General features: G+C 35.3%; 1 protein-coding gene across 2 annotated transcripts; it reads left to right on the top strand.

Moving 5' to 3' along the window:
* The first annotated feature begins 694 nt into the window (after positions 1-694).
* LOC137820079 (uncharacterized) lies at positions 695-12,599 on the top strand. 2 transcript variants are annotated; one of them, XR_011082538.1, is made up of 7 exons: positions 695-1,091; positions 1,292-2,571; positions 6,495-6,701; positions 7,212-8,112; positions 8,531-11,102; positions 11,743-11,971; positions 12,240-12,599. XR_011082538.1 is itself a non-coding variant. In XM_068623866.1 (6 exons), exons 2-6 carry the CDS (start codon positions 1,380-1,382, stop codon positions 11,770-11,772), a joined length of 4,902 nt encoding a protein of 1,633 aa, XP_068479967.1. In that variant the 5' UTR covers positions 695-1,091; positions 1,292-1,379; the 3' UTR covers positions 11,773-12,182. The 2 variants fall into 2 exon arrangements, 1 of the variants encoding a protein (XP_068479967.1); XM_068623866.1 differs by lacking the exon at positions 12,240-12,599 and having other exon boundaries at positions 11,743-12,182.
* The last annotated feature ends 12,914 nt before the right edge of the window (positions 12,600-25,513 follow it).

The raw sequence follows: 25,513 nt of genomic DNA, 5'->3' as shown, positions 1-25,513 counted from the left end.
CTTCATTTTAGCTAAGTCGTCTTAAGTTTACACGACTTTAATAAAATTTCAAACTAAAACAACTTGAATAAGTTACCTATTTACTTAATTAAAAACACCCTTTTTGATAATAAACAAGTGAAATTTCATCTCTTAATTAAATTTTCCAACAAAATAAGTGGAGTATAAATAAAATAGAATAAAACATTTATTATTTAAATAAATTAAAACAATAAAAAATTTATTTATTTATATTTATTTGAGTGGAAGATAAAATAAAAAAAATGTAAACATTTATTGCCGATTAAAAATAAATTTAGATTTAAAATTTTAATTTTTAACATTACTTTCAAAATTAATCTTTTATGATATTTTTGACGATTTTATTGTTTAAATAATTACAGCCTCTTAAACTTTATTTACCCATAAATATATCTATTTAGATTTGTTTGAACCAACTTATATCAAAACATCTTTATAATTTAAAATTAATTTATAAAAATTCTTTAATATAATTTTTTTAAAAATATTTTTAAATTATACATAAGTTAATTTTAATTTACAAAAAGTTATTTTACTTTTAAATATTTTGGGATAAACTTATCCAAGATACCTTAATCTAAATTTAAAGATTAAAAAAATATTTTGATAATTATTTTTCTTATTTTAATTTATTCTATAACAATATTAATATTAATGCAGAGGAGAGTCTCCTATTTATTTTTCTCTAATAAAACAAAATAGACAAAAAAAATGCGAGTTTCTCAGTGTAACGGTTCTGGGATGCGTTTGGGGCAATTGTGTTTTTGCGACATTAATCTGTTGTTTTCACTCCCCCAAATTCTTCTTCTTTCTTCTTCTCACTAATCACGCGCAATAACAATTACGCGAATCCACCAATGTACTTCTCCCCAACCCCTCTGCTCTCATAGCTTCCGACCTAGGGTTTATCTCTCACACTCCTCACTCGCTCCCAACAAAACCCTACCCCACCGATTCCCATTACCCACAAGCTATGATTCCTCTTCTCTGAAGCTGTGGCTTCTCAGAAATCCACAAACGGAAACGGCGCGTTCTGCTCGCGGCAATTTTCGATTATTCAAATATGAAGAGTAAGGGGAATTGGTTTCTTGTTTTTATGGGAAAATGTTACCAAATACTATATCACCTTTTCTTGAAAGCATTTTCTTTCTTAATTCGAACCATTAATATCCCACTTGCTGAGTTAGTTAATAATACTTTGTTGCTTCTGGTTGTTTTGCTTGCTTTTCTCCTTACTTGTTTTATTCACTTTATTGTTGTTGTTGTTCAGGGTATCAGATATTGGAAGCAGTGAAGATTATGATTTTGGAGTTACTTTATTGCTAGTTTATGTTGAATAGGAAGTTTGCATTGGAAATATGTATAGTCAAGTGAATCGTGGTTCTCATTTCGGGCAGAGTCCTGCCCCTCCGGTGCTGCCGCCTCCACCACCACCACCACAGCAGTATCAGCAGGCTCCGCCACATTTCCATCGGTTCCCACCACCTAACGTTGGTGGTCCTCCTCCTCCTCCACCTCCGCCTAACATTGGCGGTCCACCCCCACCACCACCACCTCATCATATTTATTTAAATGGACCTCCTCCTCCTCCTCCACCACTGCTTCCTAATTCGTCTTCCTTAGTTCCCATTAACCTTCCGGTTCAAGGTTCACTTAATGTTAGGCCAAATGCAGGACAATCTTATGCTATCCCTTCTCAATTACACCATGGGAACACCATGGCGCCACAAGCATCATGGGCTCCAGGGCCATCGGCTAGAGTATTGCCACCACCACCTCCACCCCATCCTCCCTCGGCTTCTCAAGGTCAAATTTTGTATAACACCCCTTTCCATCGTCCACCTCTGCAGCCCGGTGATGTTCAGAATCTGCATAATGCTCCTCCACCACCACCCCCTTCACCAGGTTATTTCCATTCAACTATTGGGAATTACCAAGTGCCTCCTGTTATTCCCCCACCTTTGCCGTCGTCTCCACCACCTGCTCTTCCGGCTCCACCGCCTCCTCCTCTTAATGCTCTGGTAACGTCTTCCTCCTCATCAAATGCTGCACGCACTGATGACCTTCACCCTGTGAAGGTTTCTGGGTTAGAATCAAAGACTATGGATTCGGTTGACGGAGTTGTAGCTTCTCTTCCGTCTGGTATTGTACCTGTACATGGTTCTGATTCTAATTGGGATGGTCCAAGTTGTAGAGAGGTTGCTGGTGCTGAAAAAGATGAGGATCTTCCCCCACCTAAGCCAACGGAAGAAAATACAATATTGAAGATAGAAGCTTTGTGTCAGCTTATTTCTGAGAAGGGTGCTGATATTGAAGATAGGATTCGTCAAGATGAATTTCAAAATCCTGAATATGAATTTTTGTTTGGCGGAGACCCAGGAACGGAGGCTGGAATTTCTTACACTTATTTCCTGTGGATGAAGAAGAAATATAATTTAGATACTGGATGGCATGAAAAGAAAAGGCAACCAGAGAGAGTATATTCTTCAGGTGAGCAGTATAACCTGCATGTTGCAACTGCGGGTGCTGATTCTGACATGGAAATGGAAGGTTAGTTTTCTTATGATCCTCAAATTGAAAACTGATATTTAACACTTTATATTTGAGGTATTAAATTATGACATCTCTCATTCTAGTCCAGCATTGGTTTGAGTATGCTGTTACGTATTCTTAACATGAAAGCCCCTATAGTTTGTATTGAATTCCTTATAATTATAGAAATAACTGATCCTATATAATAGAAAAATATCTAGATTGTATATGCATTATTAGGAGCGATTTTATTTATTAGCCGAACTTATTAGCCAAACGTAAAAACAAGTATCTTATTGAAACTACTAGGACACTTCTTCTCGGTCATCTTCCTAACCATTTTTGGGGGATGTTGTCCTTATAACATGTTATCTCATTAATAGAATATCATCATTTGTCCTTAATGATTGGGTATCACATTCTGTCCTTTTTTCTCCGTCACTACTCTATACAACCTTTCTCCACGTGTTTTTGGTACCATATATTTTGTACATAACCTCACACTTGGTCGAGATAAACTTTTCCTTTGTCATTCAAATGTGTCTTCGTGGGATATCATCGCAGTCAAAAAGGGTATTGATATTTCTCTCCTAATCTTCATAGGTATTTTGTGTCTTCTAACATTTCTTTCTTTGAGTCTGTTCCATATTATACAATTATTCATTCCAATAACGACATTTGTGGTCACTTTCCCACCATTGTCATTCTTCCTTCATCACAATCAATGACTTTATTAAAACTTAGGATGCTTCTCCAACACCTCTCTAGGAATATCATCGTTGTTCACAACCTATTGAAATTCCAGTACAAGATTCGTCTTCGATGGATAAAGATATGGTGGAGTCCATGCTTAATCCTTCCTCAACACGATCTCCAGTACTAGATCCAATTTTCTTTGAAAATGATTGGCCTATTGCTATTCGAAAAGGTACACGTTACCTGCAACCTTTTTCCCCACTATACTAACCTTAGTTATCATCAACTTTCCAACATACATTATACTTGCTTGTTTTCACTATCTTCTATTCCTATTCTTAAGTCTCAAGGTAAAGTTTTATCTCACCCAGAGTGGTGACAAGTGATGATCGATGAGATGGGTGTGGTATTTAGGAGTTGGTTCTTCTTCGAACTAGCAAATCAATTGTTGGGTGTCGATGTTTATGTACGCTTAAAACAAGAGTTGATGGTGACATTGATTGCTATAAAGCCGGACTGGTTGCCAAAGGATACACACAAATCTATGACCAACGCTTAAAATAAGAGTTGATGGTGACATTGATTGCTATAAAGCCGGACTGGTTGCCAAAGGATACACACAAATCTATGACCAATCTTATACTGATACTTTCTCTCGTGTTGCCAGAATGACATGTATTCGACTTCTATTTTCCATTGCAGTTATTTAAATTTGACTCTATTTTAAGTTGACGTAAAGAATGCATTTTTGCATAGTGATCTTGCTGACAATGTCTACATGGAGCAACCTCCTTGAGTTATTGCTTAGGGGGAGTCGTCTAATATGGTATGTCGTCTATGCAGGTCCTATAATGGCCTCAAGCAATCACCCTGGGCATGGTTTGAGCATTTCTAGGTTGTCATTTAGCAGCTTGGAATGATATGAAGCGATGTTGATAATTTTCTATTCTATCGTTGTTCTCCCTAAGGATGTATTTATCTCATTATATATGATAATGAGGGTATTGCACAACTAAAACAATATCTTGCTCAAAAGTTCTAGACAAAAGATAATGGACACCTAAGTATTTTCTTGGTACAAATTGTCATTTAGCAGCTTGGAATGATATGAAGTGATGTTGATAATTTTCTATTTTATCATTATTGTCCCTAAGGATGTGTTTATCTCATTATATATGTGGACAACGTTGTTATTATAGGCAATGATAATGAGGGTATTGCACAACTAAAACAATATCTTGCTTAAAAGTTCTAGACAAAAGATTATGGGCACCTAAGTATTTTCTTGGTACAAAAGTGGCACAATCCAAGGATGGTTTGGTCATATTTCATAGAAATTTGCTCTCGATATTCTGAAAGAAACAAGGATGACAAATGCTAAGCTTGTGGACATGCTAATAGATCCAAATGTCAAACGTGTACTTGGCCAAGGAGAACCAAATTTATTCTGGGAGATACCAAAGGATAATTGGTAAGCTAAATTACCTCATTATTACTCGTTTTGACATTACCTTTGCAACGAGTATGGTAAATTAAATTTTAAACTCTCCTTGTCAAGAAGACCAATAGGATGTGGTTGTTTGGATCCTAGAGTATATCAAGAAGGCTATTGGAAATTGCTTAATTTATGAAGATAAGGAAAATACTCAAATTATTTGGTAGTCTGACGTTGACTGACGATAGATGCTCTTCTTCAAGGTATTGTGTTCTTATTGGAGGTAATTTAATCTTGGGGAAAAGTAAGAAACAAAATGTTGTGGCAAGATCAAGTGTAGAAACAATGTACAAGACAATGACATTAGTCACTTGTATGGCTAAAATAACTCCTCCAAGGGCTTACATTTGAAGAAAGTTCTCAAATGCACCTTGTATATGACAATTAGGTAGCATCACACATTGCCTCTAATCCTGTCTTTAGGAGAAGACCAAACATAAGAGAAAAACTGGTGTGTGGAGACATCATCACTATTTGTCAACTTTAGGGAATAATTGGTTGACATATTTGTCAAGTCTTTAGGAGGACTTTTAGAAAGTTTAAGCCTAACTCAACCTCACTTTTAGAGATTCCACATCGACTAGAGATATGACCAAATTATAATATATAAGTGGATGCAACATGTTATAAGTCAGTTTTATAGGGTTGAATTATGTTTAAAGTTTGCTTTATAAGATGGTATTAAGGTCTTTCCTTGTGAGGTTTGTAGGGCCTATCGTGACACCCTTTATCGAGCCACTTTTTGGACCACCCACAAATATCTATCCCACGCTCGAGATGTCCAATCCTCAGTGTGAGTGGGTGTGTTAGAGTAGGGGCCGATAGTGGGTGACATGATAAATCCAACAAAAACTTTATTAGGTTAGGCTTTGATGCCACTTTATGAAATGGACTTTAAGTCTAACTCATTATCGCAAAAATGACTTGTAAGGTGATATTTGCATTCACTTATAAATATTTATTATTATTTGACCATCTCTCTAATCGATGTGTGATCTCTAATATGGATCGAAGATCGATTATATTTGCAACAAGATGGTCACATACGACTTATATGGTCCAACATGAGGGAAAACGTTATAATTGTAGAATTAAGGAGTTGATCCTATATAATTGAGGATATCTAGATCATATATGTATTATTAGGAATAATATTATTTATTCCCGTATCATATCTTTATTTTTAGATGATATCAAATCTCCTTTATTCATTATTGTATTGATTCATTTTTCTCAAAATAAATAAAACACTCATGTTGTTATGGTTTCAGCTCAATGTTTCTCTTTTAGCTAGAGTTAAAGAAAATTTGTTGGATATTCTAGAGTGCACGGTGCATTTTAGAAAGTGAAGTGCGGAGTAGACAGCTGTTTAGGGAAAGCTGTAGTTTTTAGTGTTATAAAATACCAGTTTTTGGATAACAAATCATGGATACATGGCAACTCAATTTTTTTGTTATCATGATGATTTTTTTGTTACGACAGATAAGTGTGTGTGTGTGTGTGTGTTGGGCTGGGGCAAGGTAGTGGTTATTAATTTTGTTTTTAACTGACTGGTTATTTATTGTTTTGGATAATGGCTAGTTACTTGGCTAGGAGAGAGCAGGAGGGACCAAACCTAGTCTCCTAATACTTATTTGGATTACTTTGTAATTTTTATTTGATAAATGCTTCACCCCATTACGCAAATAAAAATTCATTTTAGATGTTGAGCCTGATCTGCTTTGTTTTATTTCTCCATGGATGGGTTAAGATGATATCACACTTTCTGACAAGGACCAAGGTTCAAACTATGCAACTGAAGTCCATACTCACCAACATAATCGGGATGATGAAGCGTTTAGTGTGAATCAGAATATAGGGAAGCTGCAGACACTATCAGAGAATGACCCTGCCAGGGACATCTCATCCTGCTGTCCATCATACTTTGGGTCCATGGGAGTCAGCAAACAGAATGAAGGTTTCATTTCAGAAAAATCTCTTTTCTCTATGTTTAATTACTTTTTGATACTTGTCAACTAAGTATTACTTAATATGTTTTTCTTTACTCAATAAAGTTAGTAATGCCGGTGATTGATATATGTCAAAAGTTTAGGGACACAGGCAGTTTCTATTACATTGAATCAATAATGCCGGTGCTTAATTTAGTGTTTTGATAGTTTTCTCACTTTACACACTGAATCTGACTTGACAGTTTGAGGATTGACTTTTTTTATATAATTGAAAAGAGGATAGCTGTAGGAAGTCATTGTTCATGATAACTGCATGTGGATTATTTGCTCCTTTTTCACTGAATTAAAAGATAATTACTTTTATCTCATATTTTATGTAGTCGATCAGAATTCAAAGTGGTAGAATATTAATAGAGTTGACTGTTATTTGATGTCAAATTCATTCTGGGGCTAACTCTAATATACTGCTTTATTAGAAAAATATTGTTTGTGTTAATAAGGCTCTTTAATAAATACAGGACCAGAGATTTTATCTGATCTGGAGCACATGAAATCTGTAAGACCAGTTACCAAGGTTTGTAGTCCTGAGAATAACTCCACTGAAGTGGCCAAGTTATCCTTGAGCACAGCTTTGGAGAAAGCTGCAGCTTGTGTTGATGATTTGGTATGTAATGTTACTTCGGATCACAATGAAACCACTACTACTAATAGGGATTATGGGCCACTCCTAGCGAGTGGCAGCCCAATAAGACTTCTTCAAGATTATGCTTCTGATGACACTTCAGCTAATGAGGATGAAAGCAATGCTGCAAAAGCTAATGTTTTCACATTCTCAGGAGGTGCTGATACTGGTGTTTCAGTTGTCCATAAAGATTCTGGGAGTCATATGGAAGTTGGTATTGGATCTAAGAGTTCCACCAGTACTCAAAAGGGGTTTGGGTCAGTCTCCATAACTTCACGGGATGATTCAGAAATATCTCCACATTTATTACCAGAGTCTAAGAAAACTCGGAACCGAAAAAAATTTGTCTCACGTTGGAGTAATGATGGATGTATTGAGCACAACCTTGAAAACCAGATGTCTGTTAATTTTGCTTCTTCGATAGAAGCTTTCAAGGGCAAAGATAGATTAGAGGATACTGCCATTGACAGTGATATTAAAAGTGGTAATGTTGAAAAGGAAGATGAGGGGAAAACCTCAAAATTTGAACCAAATGTTATGAAAGTAGACGAATTCGGAAGACAACTAAGAGAAGGTCTTTCAGATAGTGATTCTGATGATTCATGCCTTCACCGGACAAGGAGGCTAAATAAAAGAGATAGAAGCTGGAGTCGCAGCCGGTCTCCTCCAGACAGGAGGAGTAGGAGGAATAGGAGGAGTCCTCGGAGGAGAAGAGATAAAAGAAACAGGTCTCGCAGGTACATACTGCTGCTGTGCATTGTAGAATGTCCCTAATTCTCGCTGTTAATGTGAATCTTATCCCTGAACAATTTGTATTACAATGTGCAAGTCTCCTTTCCTAGGTCATCTGTTGTATGGATTAAACATAAAATCTCTCCTGCTAATAGGATCAATTGTCTTTCTTTACATTTCAAATCTTGGTTCTTGATATCTTTAACAATAGCTTTGATACAATTGATGGACAATTATAGAATATATATACATGTAGATACAATATTATAGCATGTGATTGTAGTATGAGAATGTCTAACCTGAATTCTCGTTTGATTCCATGAGAGTCACTTGATGGTGATAAAATCCTAATTCTTCTTTAGAGCTTTCTATATCTGTATAGAATACCATTACATATAATTTTTCAAATTTTGTTGGTTTCAGCTGGTCACCCCGGCATCGAAGAAGCAGTAGGTCTCCAATCTCAAGACGTCCAGGTGACTTTCGTGGTGAGAATATTAAAAGGGACAAGGATCAGTGCTTGGACTTTCTTCGAGGTAAGTGCTATCGAGGAGCATCTTGCAGGTACACTCACCATGAATCTGATATGAATGCTACTTCAAGGCACTATAAGAATAAACATGATTTGGAAGTCAGTTATTATGAAAAAGAATCCAAGACTAATGGAGACATGACGAATATTTCTTCTAAAGTGTTTGATAATGAGCTTGATGGAGTTAGAAGTCAGGATGTGGATCTTAGCTTGAATGTGACTCACCAGGAAGTAGTGCAGAAAAAAGAAGATTCGGGGAAGAATGTTGTTGCATCAACTATCATTCATCTTGATGGTCAATCAGTTAATAGCAATCCTGGTAAATCTAAATCTATCAGAGAGGTTTCTCCTGAAATGCAGGAAACCATTGTAGTCAGGGAGGATAGTAAGAATTCAATCCATGAGAATGATGGTTCGGAAGCAGGTGATTCTCAACAGCAACACATGGTTGAAGGCTTTCACCCTGATGCTTTAGGCTGTGATAATACTTCTAAATCATCTGGTACATATAAAGATATTCCCTCAAGAGATGGTCTATTTCTTCAGAAAATGCCACTCAGTGTTTCTTCTGTTGGAATTCAGGAACATTCTGGTTACCCATCTCAGCATGTAAATGCATCCTCTGTGACTGATACATCACATGATAAAAGATCAACTGTTTCTACTATTGTTAATGAAGTTCCTGGCAGTGTCATATCAGAGCAGGCTTCATTGCACCCTCAGGCTTCAAAAGAGTTACCTCCACAATTTGGTTCTTCAGTGGAATTTCCCCATCATAATTACCAGTTGACTGCATCTGTTGTTTCACATTCCCCAGGTGAAAATCCTGTGCATATGCCACAAATTTCAAGGCAGTATGATGTGATGCAACAAAGTGCATTCTTTCCTTTCCAATCCACTACCAGAGAAAAGTTTGAACCTTACCCACCTCCTTTACACATGCAGAATGCTCACTTCAATGTACCACCTAATAGCTCTTGGACATCCTTGCCACTGCCACCGCCACCACTGCCACCGCCACCTCCACCGCCACCAAGAGTGGTGTATGATCCCAGTGTAAACTCAGGAGTTGTAAAATCATATATTTCTTCTGAATTCATTCAGAATCAATTGCAGTCAAGAACTGAAATTGTTTCCCAGACTTCCATGAAACCTTTACCAACTAGTTCTCAGAATTCTGAATTTCAGGATCTAGCATACCCTCCAATGCAGGATCATTCACGAACTTTCATGCTTGCTGAACCTTTCTCTCCAAAGCAACTTCCTCATGGGAACCCAGCTAGTCAACTGCTTTCAGGATCTAGTCTCAATAGAGATGAATTTCATAATCAACTTCCAATGCAGGATTCAAAATTTTCCAGTACCACATCATTTGGCAGCTTGCAGCCTCAACAAAATCAATTTTCCTGGAAATCGGATGTGAACAGACAACAACCTTCTTTGGGTGGCAAGTTACACCCCGAAGGACATTTTATGACATCCTCGCACATTGATTCATTATCACAGAAGCAACAATCAATGTATAATTTTCAGTGTTCTGTGCCTGAGGCTAATTTGGGTGTGCCTGGGGAGACTGCTACTGTTTCCAGATATCCACCTGATTTTCTGGATAGCAATCATTCAACTTCTCTTCCACCGTTTGGTGGATCAAGAATATCTGCTCACTATAATCCTTATGCATCAACCTTTGAGAAACCACTAAGTTCCAAATTCAGTTCAAGTATTTTTAGACAGGAAAATGAAATAATCCATGGTAACAATTATGCTTCTTCTAGGTTGAACCATAGTACTGTAAATGGGGAGAGTGATGGTGGGGTTGGATCAAGACATTCGGCATCTGCATCAAAATCAGGTAGATCTCTTGGTCAGATTTTACCTAGATCTGGTGGTGACCAATATGATCCACTTTTTGACAGCATTGAACCATCATCCTCTCTGAGAAAAACTGATTTTGATCAGCAGCAGGAAGTTACAGGTGAATCCAATGTCAGCCTAAGGCCCAAAAGTTCTTACATGTCTTTGGATGTGGATGAGAAAAACAAGCAGGAGGAGGTTGGGGCTGTTGCCTCTACCACTTCTCAAAATAATGATGAATATGGTGAGACAGCAGATGCAGAAGTTGGTGATATTGAAAATGAGAGCCTAAGTGATGATGTGGATGTTGCAAGAATGTCTACAGAGGAGGTTGAGATTAATCGGGTCAAGTCTCCGGGGAAAAGAAAAAAGAGTAAGGATTCCAGATCGATGAAATTGTTCAAAGTTTCCATTGCGAATTTTGTAAAGGAAGTTTTAAAACCATCATGGCGGCAAGGTAATATGAGTAAGGTTGCTTTCAAAACCATTGTGAAGAAGACCGTGGATAAAGTGTCAGGAGCCATGAAAGGCCACCGTGTACCTAAGTCCCAAGTGAAGATAAGTCAATATATTGATTCATCACAGCAAAAGTTGACTAAACTTGTGATGGTAATTAATTGATTTTCTCCATCACTTATTATTTGTATTTTTTCCTTATTAAAGCCAAGTAGATAGCTGCAATGGGTATGGTTTTGTGTTTTTGCATCCCTACCTGAATCTGTGCTGAGAATTAACAAAGGTCTGCATTTTACAAACAAATATCTGCACTGATAAAATGACAAGACGCTTGATGCACAGACTTCCCTGTTTGTCTTGAAAATTAGTGTATTTCAATGGAAAGAAAAATTCTTTGTAACACGTTTGAAAGGGTCAGCACAGCTATTTTAACTGCATTTTAGATGTTTTCTTCAGTGATTTTAACTGGAAAGTTGCTTCTGTACTGAAATGTGTACCTGGATACATAGATCCACAATACGAGATAGTTTGTTTCCTGGTGTCTATAAGACAGATTTTTAGTGATCTACTGAACATCTGTGTTCTAACTTCCAATGATTTTTATATGCAAGAAGAACTACCTGTATATTATTTTAAAAAAAGGAATTGGAGATGGGAAGCATTATATATAATTTGCTTAATAAAAAACAGTTAATTACTGGTCAAACTAGGAAAGTTGATTTGATTATAATATGCATAAGCGGTAATATTCAAATTGCTTTTAGTGATGTTCTATTCCCTACATTTTCGGCAGGGTTATGTTGACAAGTACGTGAAGGTATGAAAGTGAACTATGCCAATGTTTCTCCAACATTCGATGTCAATGGGTGTGGCATTTCAACAGGAGGGTATGGCATCTCAACTGGAAACATCGGTACTTCCCTGGAGTAGTCCTCAATATTAAAGGCGCACTGGATAGGTGCGAGATGCGAGAATGGTTGGTCGATTCCAGTTCCTGAAGAATTTTTGGTCGCCCCCAATATGTATGTATTGTATTTTCTCCTTGTTATTCTTGTGATTTTCTTTTGATTTTATAGATTCAACTCCGTGCTATATAATAGCATTTTGAAGTGTTATGATGAATATCGCGAAGTTGGAATTAGTTCACTCTCTTGTAGCTTTTTATAAGCAAAAACTAGAAGGAATGCATGTAAAAATACTAAAAGAAAACTGTAAATTTGTGCTGGTGCTTAATTGTTTTCTTTTTAATGTTCCAAAGCATCTAGTGGACTAAGTTTTTCTTTTTATTAGTGACTTCATCAAATATCTTCCCCGAACAGAACCAGGAAACAGAAGAAGCTTTTCTTACCGAGACGCTGTTAATCTCACCTGTCTTTAATCGCGGAGAATTTGTGATGCTTTATTACATTCTGGTTATTTATAATGCAAAATGACATTGGTCTCTTGATTTATCATAGAAACTGGCATTCGATTGGAGGGGGAGTTGAACCAAGTTCTCCCCGGTCAGAAAGCCAGGCTACCACCCTAGCTTGTCACTTAAGTGCCAACATCACTTGTCTTTGCTGTGTAGAGTTTAGCTTGCTTGTGAAAATTTTTTCTTGACATAATCTTTTACATCTCTTCGTGTGAAAAGATGATATTGGCTTGAAATGTTTCTCGTTTTCAATGGTAGATGAATCCAGATTCAAATTATGAATAGTAAGATTGATAATCAACTTAGCTGAGCAAAGCTTGTCGACGCAACATGTTACTAGCGATGACATTCTCCCAGTGAAAGATGGTACTAGCACTAGGATGTGTCATTGAAAGTCTATATATATAATCGAAAAGGATGGGTGATATTTGATTATAGTGGCCCGAATGAAGACTTAAGCAGGTGTCAATAGTAGCAAACATATTGTTGCCCATCATATATATTCAAAGTAAGCAATTTAGCAACAGCCAATATTATAATACATCTCTCCAGGAGGGTTATTCCATTGTCAAAATAGGCAATTGTTTTTTCATTTGTCATCTTCACCTAACCTCAACCCTGAAAATGTTTCAACATCATCCTCAATAGTAAAATTTATTCTTTCAACATCTTATAAAGCTCAAGCTCGTGTCCAAGGTTATTAGACTCTAGAGTCTACTCAGACTCGTGGGAGGTCTGTAAACTTGACTCGTAGACTCGAGTCTATTTTTTCCAAAAATTTCTAATAATTTTTTTTATGATACCAATTCCAAAATATTAAAATAAATAAATTTATATATTGAGAAAATATTAATGGTTAAAGTCATAAAATAATTAAATAACTAAACTTAATTAGTTAAAAAGTTCCAACCCAACTCAATTTAAAAAACCTCAACCCTAAACCCAATCTGCTAACAATTCTAAATTTGTCAAAAAGCCCAAACTTAATTTAAAAAAACCCAATCCAATTTAAAAATTCACAACCCAAAATCTAATTTGTCAAAAATCCCCAACCCTAAAACTAATTCTCCACGAAACGCACACAGTAGCAGCAGTCGCCACTGCCCACCCTAAAATGAAGCCACGACGTCGAGGCACAACAAGGCGCGACGCGACGACAACGCATCATTTTGGGTTGTTTTTTGGAACTCGTTGAATCGGTCTGAAACTCACGATTTTACACTGAGTTCATCGAGTTAGTCCGAGTCTACACCGAGTGTGTCAAAAAACGAGTTTATTCACGAGTTGACTCGCCAGACACATCTAGACTCGTAAACTCGAAAGGGTTCAAGGGTGAACCCGCGAGTTTGATAACCTTGCACTGTCTTGTATAAAAACAAATTGGATCTATAATCATCATGATTTGAGAGTTAATCATCATAATTTTCTACCTTGATTCCAAATTATGAAGTTGCTTTTGCATCACCTTCCTTTCTCTTCAAATCAAAAATTGATCTGCTTCAAACAATGTTTGAATCTCGATCTTGGCAAAGACTTGATAAACACATCTACGAGATTCTCCTCTGAGGCCATCTTCTCAATTCTAACATCTTCAGACTCAACAATGTCTCTCACGAAGTGTAGTCTAACATTTATGTGTTTGGTCTTTTCATGGTAAGTATGATGATTAACAAGATGGATGACAATTTGACTATCACAATGTATAGTCACACTCATACACAATACCCAACTTTGCTATCATCCCCTTTAACCATAATGCCTTCTTTACCCCTTCTGTGATTGCAATATACTCAACATGGGTAGTTGATAAAGCCAACACTAATTGCAAACTTGCTTTCCAACAAACTATAATTCCAAACAATGTAAAAGTGCCCAAAAAATGACTTTTTACTATCAACATTCCCTCCATAGTTTGTGTCTACAAATTCTTTTATAACATCTTTGTTATGGGTGGATTGTCTATATATCAAACTAGACGATACAATTCCTTTCATATACCTCAACATTTATTTTAAAGCCTTTTAATGAGCACGTGCAAGATCTATCATGAACATGCTAACCACACTCACAACTTGTGCCAGATTTGGCCTACTATGCACTATCCTATACGTTATACTCCCCATTCCATCAACATATGTAATGGTCTTCATCTCCCTCCTACCTTCTTTAGAATTAAGAGCTTAGGTAACTAAGAGCTTTGAGCAAGGAACAAAGGTGTATCCATAAGCTTAGACTCGCAGATCCTAAACCTTCTAACCACCTTTTGTAAGAATCCCTATTGTGATAAACACAATTCCCTAAGTGTCTGATCCTTCCATATTATTAGAATATATGACCTTAAACGAGAGGGGGGGGGGGGGGTGAATTGTTTAAAAGGGATTTTTGAAAACTTTTTCTCCTAGAACAAAATTCTTTGTATGAAACTCAATCAGAAATTCAGTTAGCCAAGAAATTAAGCACAAAAGAAGCAAGGAACCAGAAAAACAATCGATTGTTTATACCAGTAAAACAATAACAACTGAATTTAAAGGAGTTTAAGGGAAGAAAGAGATACACAAACAATTTATACTAGTTCACTCTTAAACCAAGAGCTACATCCAGTCCCCAGAAGCCACTAGGCAATCCACAAGGCAAACAACGCAGATTACACACAAACCACCAAAGTAGTGACCTTGAACCCTTCAAGAAACACACTCACTTTGGCACAACACACACCAAGAATGTTGATCTTGACCACCTCAAGAGCAGACAACACTCCTTGGCAACATTACCAAAATTTACAGAAAATTCAGAACGAATTACACTTGTCTATAGAATAATCTGAAATCAATACAGATGTAATCTCTCTTGAGAAAACCCAAAGCTTTTTGTGAATGTTCAAAAATTGAAAGCAATCTTTCACAACTAAAAAAACTCAAATCTATTTTTTTGTTATAAAACCAAAACAAACTATTTATATCTTTCAAAGATTGGTCAAAGCATTTAATAGAGGAACATATTCAGTTGAAAATCATTTAAAGCACACTTAACTAACAAAACATAATTCTGTTAGGATTTTCAAATAAACAATCGATTGAAACCACGAAACAATCGATTGTTTTGGTGTGACAGCAAGTCAACCAACCAAAACAATTTTCAACATTTTCAAAAACACCTAAGAGTAAAACAATCGGTTGTTTCAACAAAACAACAGGTTATTTTTCACTTAGTTTGAAAAACACTTTAAACTTTAAAAAAAGGTTTTAAAACACATAAGCTTTAGATTCAACAAAGACTGGATTATACATTTAAACTGCCCATATCCTATCCTAAACACAACAACAACTCCAGCCTTGCATCAAACACTCAGATTTGGATTCTTCAAAGCCATTGATCACTCCAGATCAACACATATGTCCATCTAATTATTAGCCTCACATGTCAAGATTATTCATTTCAAACTCCAAACCTAATTTTTCTTTAAGCTTCTTTATTTCATTTTTATATTGACTAATTATAAAGATATTGTTTATATATAAGAGCAAGAATAACACACATTCTCCTATAAAAATGTAAATAAAATTATCGTAATTGTTCCTCTAGAATCTCCTTTTCCTCGAGAAATAATCAAATATTTATTGTCTTGGACTTTGTTTCAAGCCATACAAAGATTTTAAGCTAGACATTTTTCCCTAATATTCTAGAAAACTCACAGATTGTTGCATGTAAATGGTCTCCTCAAAGATTACATGTACAAAAGGGGTATTTCGTCCAACTATTCTAACACTAAATTGTACTTATTAACTATTGACATCAAAATAATTATTTAACATTTTTTTGTCATAAGTGAGAATATCTTATTATAGTCTGCTCTTTCCATTTTTATAAAACCTTTTGCCACCAATCTCGTCTTGAACCTCTATTTCTCCAAACTTGGTATTCCCTCATTCTTCTTAAACACCCACTTACATTCTATCAGCTTTTGATCTGTGGGAAGATAAACAAGTTTCCATTTGTGATTTTTCTTCAGAGATTCAATCTCCTCCTCCATGACAAATCCCTAGTTGCTTGTGTTGAGTTTTGTTTGAATCTGAAGCAGTTCTTGCAAAACAAAATTTATGCAAATACACAACATCTATAGTAGCAGGTTAGAACAACACATTAGCTCGTTTTCTGCATAATCATTACAACAGAGAAAACCAGCCAAAAACCATATTCAAACTTTAAAACATCAGCGACAACAGAATAAAAATCACTTAAAAGATTCTTGACACTTTGAGGAATCACCTTGAGCTGGAAAATGTAGAGGCACTTTCTTAGAAGTTGGATCATGGTTCTAAGATCAAGAACTCACCAATAACAAGTACCAAATCCCAAACTCATTTGGATGAACCAAATATTGTCAAATTGAATCAACAAAGAAATAGAAACTAGATCAACCGAACAGAATTAAGCTACTAAACAAAAGAACTGAACAGAATTTAAAAACAAAACAGAATATAGGTGCTGAAAATAGAAAAAACCGAAAGCTAGACAACTCAAAAACACAAGGTAACATGAACAATTGAAGAAGAAGAAAGGAAGGAGAAGAGAATGCTCATGAAGATGGAAGATAGGTTGGATGATCACGCCACTAGAAGTATGGATGCTCCTAGATGAGTGTGGAAGCCGCCACTTGAGGAAACCATGGTCCTTCAAGATAAGACTAGAGAAGAAGCTCAAAGCTCTCCAAATGCTCACTCCAATTTTGAGTATAGTTTCTTTAGATAAAATTCAAATCTGAATTTTACAAAGGAAGCACCTCTATTTATAGCCTAAGGTGCTGAAAAATAGGTGGGAAATTTCAAATAAACTCATTTGAAATTCCCACCAAAAACAAGTCACATGGGAGGTGTGACCTTTTTCTACTATGACACCTCCCAAAAACTATACCTACACCACTCTCCTAAGTCACATGGACAATGTGACTTTATTTTACATTTTCACACACCTTTATTTAATAACCACACCTCCTAAAACTATACAAGAGTATTTCAAAGCTTGGCCTTGCCCCTCATGGGATGGACTTGGGCTCTTTGGGCTTTGGCCTTCTTGGGCTTGGGCTTGGGCCTCATCTTTATTTTATGTCTTCTTTTAATTTTGAGAAGACTAGAAGGAAGAACTTCAAATGTGAGGGTGGATGTCCTCTTCCTCCATTAATAAAAGCCTCCTTTATTTGATTCTCATCATACTCCTCGAGTTGGAGAGAATTCGTCCACGAATTCTGAATCCCTGCATATAACAAAGTCAGTTTAGTTTTACAATTAAAAGTTGAAGAAAAATGTAAACATGACTTAGCATTTGTAAATAATGGGATTTCAGAAAAGGAGGTTCTATAAATCGACCAAGTTGGAAAAATTTGTTTGGGAATGATGTGATGTTTTGGAAAAAGACCTCTTAAATGGTGACAACCATTAGGAGGTATGAAAAAATCATCCCTAACATTTTTTAACCAAGATGGTGGTGAAATAGGAACCTTGGGTAATGAAAAAGATAAGGAAGGAAAACACCTTGGAGGTGAAAGGATAAGACCCATGTCAACTTGGCCTTCTTTGTCTTTTTCTTGTTTACTTGTGGTAGGTGGGTGAGTTAGGTCTTGTTTTACCTTGTTGATCTTTAAGGTTTGCTTTTGTGGACAATGAAGAGCTATGTGCCCAAAACCTAAACATTTAAAACATTTGATATTTGAAGTTTTGGTAGGTGACTTAGGAGTAGAAAGATTTGTAGTAGAAACTTTGTTTGGAAACATGGTTTGTTTGGAAAAATTGGAAGGAGAAATTTTGTTTGCATCCTTCCTAGAAGAGTTGTAGAAATCATCATCATGAGTATTTTTGAAAGTTTTGTTCAAAAGATATGATTCTACCTTGATGGCTTTGCGAAACACGCTCTTTAAAGAAGAATATTCTTTTAATTCTACAAAATCTCTAATATCTCTTTTCAAACCACGTACAAACCATTTAATCTTTGACTCTTCATTAGCATGCATATTCATTTTAGTCAAAGTTGTTTCAAAATCTTTAAAGTATTCATCTACCATCCTATGTCCTTGAGGAAGCCTTTGGAACTTCAACAAGTGTTCCTTCCTAGAAGGAGGAACAAACCTCGCGCGCATACACTCTTTCAAAGCATTCCAAGAAACCACGGGAGGTTTCTTGCGATATATAATGTCCATTACAATTTTATCCCACCATTCTTTGGCATAGCCCAAAAAGGATAAAGAAACTAATCTAAGTTTTTGGTCATCTTGGACCTTATACACATGAAAATAATGGTCAACCTTAGTCTCCCATTCTAAATACACATTAGGATCACTATCACCATTAAAACTAGGGACTTTTTTACAAGCAATGTTGAACACTTGGTGATATCTTTGGTCACGGTTATAGCTCTCTTCATGAGAATGATGGTGATGCCTCCTTCTTCTATGTTCTTCTTCACCAAGGACTGAAGCTTTGGAAGGAGAATGCTGTTTGTAAGATGCACCACTTGAATAGCCAGCCATTTTGCAAATAAAAAAAAACAGCAAACACACAAAAACAGCAAACAAGTTAAGAAACAAAATTAGCAAAAACAGTGAGCTTTTTGGCAATGAAACTGCCGAAATGAACTAAGGCTGAAAAGATATCACTCTCAAAGAAATAATGTTCTTGCACCAATCTGATCTTGAGGCCTTGGAATCCTCAAATGAAATATGTCAAAGCAAGCACACCAATCTTAAGAGCAAACCACCACAAAACCAAAGAAACAATAAAGACAAACAAGAAAAGGTATAAGCAAGGAAAGGTAATTGCAAAAGGAATACTATATGTAAGACAAACTCAAAGAGTAAGAATGAAAGACAATCAAGAAAATAAAGAACTCAATGAGAAAAGTAGGCACACAAAAGATTACCTAAGGAAAAGCACTAGAGTAGATGAAGAAAACAAAAAAAATTTAGCTACTGGAAATTATTTTTTTTTATGCAAACTGTGTTTGATATTCACTGATTTAACTGGAACGTTGTAGAGCGAACTGGATTATGAAATTTTTACCACAGAAACTTCAAGATGTTAACTCAAAAATGGCACTGGAATCAATTAAAAACAGTAAGCCAATTGAGAGAAATAAATTTTTTAAAATCACTGCCAGATTACCGTATTTTTTTCGGCAGGAATGTACACTTTTTTTATTTTATTTATCATTTTTTGTGTACTTCATATTTTTGAATGATTCTTTTTTCTATTCTTTTCTAACACTTTGAATATCTCAAATCCAGAATTTCAGAATTTTACAGTACGTAAATCAGTTGCAATAAGGAAAAACAGTAAGCACTCTTTTCAGAAACAGAGGAATCTTAATAGGAATAAAAAAACAGAATGATGAACTATCAAAGACATAATAGAAAATGATGTATTGGAACTTGTATAGGTCTAGAATACAAGTATGAACTCAATGCTAAAAAGAAAATGCTCAAAGGATCAACATCAATTCAGAAAATTATATGACACTAAAGCAAGAAACAATCAAAACAATAAAAGTACTACTAGAAGTAATGACATATATGGAATAACATGACTTAAGACAAAACTTGACATGATTCAAAAATTAAAAGACACAACACAAATTGTAACAAGTGAAAGGAAGCTTAAGGTAAACTCTAGGAAGGATAATGCCATTCCAAAAGAGCAACCATACTCATAAGAATTATGAGTGCCATAAACCTTTCCACAAACACTTGGAGCAAAAGAAAAACAGCAAGAATACTCAATTAAAATTCTAAAACAGAAACTTAAATTGCAAGAAATTAAAAAGAGCTCTTGAAATAAAGTGCACACAACTCAACAATTAAACAAGAATGAACCTAAGACTCATGATACCACATGATGTGATTCCAATAGCCACATAGAACAAGATTCTTGACACTTTGAGGAATCACCTTGAGCTGGAAAATGTAGAGGCACTTTCTTAGAAGTTGGATCATGGTTCTAAGATTAAGAACTCACCAATAACAAGTACCAAATCCCAAACTCATTTGGATGAACCAAATATTGTCAAATTGAATCAACAAAGAAATAGAAACTAGATCAACCGAACAGAATTAAGCTACTAAACAAAAGAACTGAACAGAATTTAAAAACAAAACAGAATATAGGTGCTGAAAATAGAAAAAACCGAAAGCTAGACAACTCAAAAACACAAGGTAACATGAACAATTGAAGAAGAAGAAAGGAAGGAGAAGAGAATGCTCATGAAGATGGAAGATAGGTTGGATGATCACGCCACTAGAAGTATGGATGCTCCTAGATGAGTGTGGAAGCCGCCACTTGAGGAAACCATGGTCCTTCAAGATAAGACTAGAGAAGAAGCTCAAAGCTCTCCAAATGCTCACTCCAATTTTGAGTATAGTTTCTTTAGATAAAATTCAAATCTGAATTTTACAAAGGAAGCACCTCTATTTATAGCCTAAGGTGCTGAAAAATAGGTGGGAAATTTCAAATAAACTCATTTGAAATTCCCACCAAAAACAAGTCACATGGGAGGTGTGACCTTTTTCTACTATGACACCTCCCAAAAACTATACCTACACCACTCTCCTAAGTCACATGGACAATGTGACTTTATTTTACATTTTCACACACCTTTATTTAATAACCACACCTCCTAAAACTATACAAGAGTATTTCAAAGCTTGGCCTTGCCCCTCATGGGATGGACTTGGGCTCTTTGGGCTTTGGCCTTCTTGGGCTTGGGCTTGGGCCTCATCTTTATTTTATGTCTTCTTTTAATTTTGAGAAGACTAGAAGGAAGAACTTCAAATGTGAGGGTGGATGTCCTCTTCCTCCATTAATAAAAGCCTCCTTTATTTGATTCTCATCAGTATCTCTGCATCAAAATGAATGCAAGCAACAAGATTTGGTCCCCTTACAAATGTGGGTCCATTTGATTTATTTTTTTCATTTGAAACCTCACAACCTTTGGGAATCCATTTCATGAAACCTTTGGGAACAAAATATTTTCTTAGTTTACAGAATCTGACTAAATGACATCTTTTCATACAATAAAAGCATGTAACAATCAGTTGTTTCGACTTAACAATCGGTTGTTTTCCTGACAGTTTTGAGAAAGACTTTGAAAACTTGTCTTGTTTGTTCTGTGGATTAAAGCCTAATCCAGCTCTTCCAAAAACACACTTTTGAGATGCCAAGACATTATCAAAGTTGGATTTTCCCTTTGAAAGCTTATCCACAGTTCTAACAAGATGATGAACTTTCTTTTCAAGATTTTCACAAACAAGAGAGTCACACACAAGAAGAGTTTTTGCAAAGCTTTTCAAAATCATTTTTTGATTTTTCCAGCTCTTCTTCAAGTGTCTTGACCCTTTTTTCAAGCTTGTTATTCAACCCTTTCAATCGGTTGTTTGAGAGAGCCAATCGGTTAACTTCTTCATGAGTTTCTTTAAAAGCTTGAAACAATTGACTATAATTTTCAGCTCTTAGGGAAGCACATGAACTTACACTGCTTGAGCTGCTTGAATCATCATCTTCTTCTGCCACTAAGCATATGTTGGCTTTTTCATCTTCACTTAATGAGGAGTTTGATGAGGAGACTTCATTTTCATCCCCAACAATATATGCTCTTCTTGATTTTCCCTTCTTTTCCTTGTAGCTTGACTTCTTTTCATTGCTTTCATTATTTGGGCAATTAGCTTTTATATGCCATTGTTCACCACAACCAAAACAAGTATAATTGTTAGAATTGAAATCACTAATTTTCTTGTTTCCATACCTTTCTTTGTTGACTTCTTTGTTGCGATTTCTCTTCAAGAATTTACTAAACTTCTTGGACAACAAGCTAAGGTTTTCTTCATCACTTTCATCGCTTGAATCTTGTACTTTTGTGCTTGACAACTTTCAGGCAATGTTTCTCACATGCTTGTCTTCACTTTCTTGAACATTGAGTCTATTCATTTCTAACTCATGTTCTCTAAGCTTACCAAACAATGAAGCCGTTGTTAAGGATGTCAAATTTTTTGATTCAGAAATTTCTGTTACCTTAGGTTGCCAAGATCTATCAAGGCACTTGAGAATCTTGATGTTTAGTTCTTCTTTATCAAAGGTTTTCCTAAGGCTCATAAGATGGTTGATGATGTGAGTGAACCTCTTTTGCACTTCAACAATAGATTCTCCCTTAAGCATTCTGTACATCTCATACTCTTGTATTAGAGTATGTTTCCTTGCTCTCTTCACATCATTTGTTCCTTCATGGGTGACTTCCAAAGTGTCCCACATCCCCTTGGCCAATGAACATTGTGATATCCTAAAAAATTCATCCGAATTCAAAGTAGATGTTATGATATTCTTGGCAATACAATCAATCTTGACCTTTTTATTTTCTGCATTAGTTCATTAGGACCAAGGTTTTTCAATGGAAAATCCATCCTTTTCAAATTTACGAATAAAAGTGTCATTTTCAATTGCATCCCAAATTCCTTTATCAAGAGATTCAACAAATATTTTCATTCTAACTTTCCAAAATTGATAATTCAAACCACAGAACATGGGTGGTCTGTTAATTGAGGCACCCTCCCCAAAAGGTAATTTTTCAACCATTAAAAAAGATTTTAGGATCAAACTTGAGTATTTTTCAAGTACCAAGCTCTTGATGTCAATTGTTATAATATAGGTCTTAAACGAGAGGGGGCTGAATTGTTTAAGAGGGGTTTTTGAGAACTTTTTCAGCTAGAACAAAATCCTTTATATGAAACTCAATCAGAAATTCAGTTAGCCAAGAAATTAAGCACAAAACAAAAAGGCACCAGAAAAACAATCCGTTGTTTCTTCGAAACAATCGGTTGTTTATACCAGTAAATCAATAACAACTGAATTTAAAGGAGTTTAAGGGAAGAAAGAGATACACAAACAGTTTATACTGGTTCACTCTTAAACCAAGAGTTACATCCAGTTCGCAGAAGTCACTGGCCAATCCACTAAGCAATCAATACAGATTACACACAAACCACCAAAATAATGACCTTCAACCCTTCAAGAAACAGACTCACTTTGTCACAACACACACTAAGAATGTTGATCTTGACCACCTCAAGAGCAAACAACACTCCTTGGCAACAATACCAGAATTTACAGAAAATTCAGAACGAATTATACTTGTTTACAGAACAATCTAAAATCAATACAAATGTAATCCTATTCCACCCTCTCTTGAGAAAACCCAAAGCTTTTTGTGAATGTTCAAAGCTTGAAAGCAATCTTTCACAACTAAAAAAACTCAAATCTGTTTTTTTTTTGTTATAAAACCAAAACAAACTATTTATAATCTTTCAAAAATTGGTCAAAGCATTTAATAGAAGAACGTATTCAGTTGGAAATCATTTAAAACACACTTAACTAACAAAACATAATTTTGTTAGGATTTTCAAATATACAATCTGTTGAACCAAGTGGTGTTCAAGCTTTGAAGAATCCAAACCCTTTGAAGGATGTTGAAGCCTTGGCTGTGCTTGCTGTTGATGTGCTGATTTAGTATAGTTCTGGGGTAGTTTGAGTTTTGTAATCCACCCCTTGATCGAATCTAAAGCATAAAGCATCTCAATCTTTGTAAAGATAAAATGTTTTCAGACTAAGTTAAAACAACCGATTCTTTTGTTGAAACAACCGATTGTTTATACTTAGGTGTTTTGAAAAAGATTGAAAATTGTTTTTCAAATGGTTGAACTGTTAAGAACCAAAACAACCGATTGTTTGTTTTGGGACCATAACAGAAAAACTGTTTTATCTTTGACTGAGCTTTAAATGATTTTAACTACTTACGCTCCAGTCATTAAATGCTTTGACCAATCTTTTAATGCAATTTAAGAGTTTGTTAAGATTTGATAACAAACTACATCTTTGAATAAATTCAGAAAAACAGATTTGGGAATTAATCTTTGACAAGTTTTTGCTAAGAGTTTTTGAGTTTTTCAAAGAGTAGAGATTGCTGAAAGTTTGTGATTGATCAAAGTTTGTGGAATAGGATTCTGCTTGTATTGATTTCAGATTATCTTCTGTAACAAGTGTAATTCTTGTACTCTGTGAAAACAAGTTTCGTTTCTGTGTTTGCTGAGATTGGTTGTGTGTTCTTGAGGGGATCAAGATCAGCAATCTTGGTTTTGGTGTGTTGGCCAAGGAGAGTGTGTTTCTTGAGATGTTCAAGGTCATTATCTTGGTTGTTGTGTAAGTTATCAAGTTGTGATTGCTTAGTGGATTTCCTCAGGGTTCTGAGAAGACTGAATGTAGCTCTGGTATTGGAGTGAACCAGTATAAACATCTGTGTGCAATCTCTCTTTCCCTATCTCTTTAAATTCAGTTTTGATATTTGCTAACTGGTATAAACAACCGATTGTTTTTACTAGTATTGTGCCTTTTGCTTTGTGTTTTGAAAAACTGATTTCTTAATCAAGGTTTTCTTGAAGCATTTTCATTCAAGGCTTAAAAGTTTCTAAAAACCCTCTTTAAACAATTCACCCCCCTCCAGTTTAAAGCCATATATTCTAACATAATCGATTGAAACCACGAAACAATCGATTGTTTTGGTGTGACAACAAGTCAATCAACTAAAACAATTTTCAACCTTTAACAATCGGTTGTTTCGACAAAATAACATGTTGTGTTTCACTTAGTTTGAAAAAGACTTTAAACTTTAAAAAAAGGTTTTAAAACACATAAGCTTTAGATTCAACAAAGAGTGGATTACACATTTAAACTACCCAGATCCTATCTAAACACAACAGCAACTCTAGCCTTGCATTAAACACACGAATTTGGATTCTTCAAAGTCATTGACTACTCTAGATCAACACATATGTCCATCTAAATATTAGCCTTACATGTCAAGATTATTCATTTCAAACTTCAAACCTAATTTTTCTTTGAACTCCTTTATTTCATTTTTATATTGACTAATTATAAATATATTATTTATATATAAGAGCAAGAATAACACACATTTTCCTTTAAAAATGTAAATAAAATTATCATAATTGTTCCTATAGAATCTCGTTTTCCTCAGAAAATAATCAAATATTTATTGTCTTGGACTTTGTTTCAAGTCATACAAAGATTTTAAGCCATAAATTTTTCCCTAATAGTCTAAAAAA

The sequence above is a fragment of the Phaseolus vulgaris genome, chromosome 9 (genome assembly GCF_000499845.2).
Source record: "Phaseolus vulgaris cultivar G19833 chromosome 9, P. vulgaris v2.0, whole genome shotgun sequence".
NCBI lineage: Eukaryota > Viridiplantae > Streptophyta > Magnoliopsida > Fabales > Fabaceae > Phaseolus > Phaseolus vulgaris.
This window is presented reverse-complemented; position numbering and strand designations above follow the sequence as displayed.

What these genes read in the sequence shown, in the direction of transcription:
- LOC137820079 (XM_068623866.1), top strand. Translation starts at nt 1,380, where the DNA reads ATGTATAGTCAAGTGAATCGTGGTTCTCATTTCGGGCAGAGTCCTGCC. An exon ending in TTCTGACATGGAAATGGAAG is followed by an intron (nt 2,572 to 6,494) that starts GTTAGTTTTCTT and finishes GGATGGGTTAAG; the next exon opens with ATGATATCACACTTTCTGAC. An exon ending in AGTTGACTAAACTTGTGATG is followed by an intron (nt 11,103 to 11,742) that starts GTAATTAATTGA and finishes CATTTTCGGCAG; the next exon opens with GGTTATGTTGACAAGTACGT.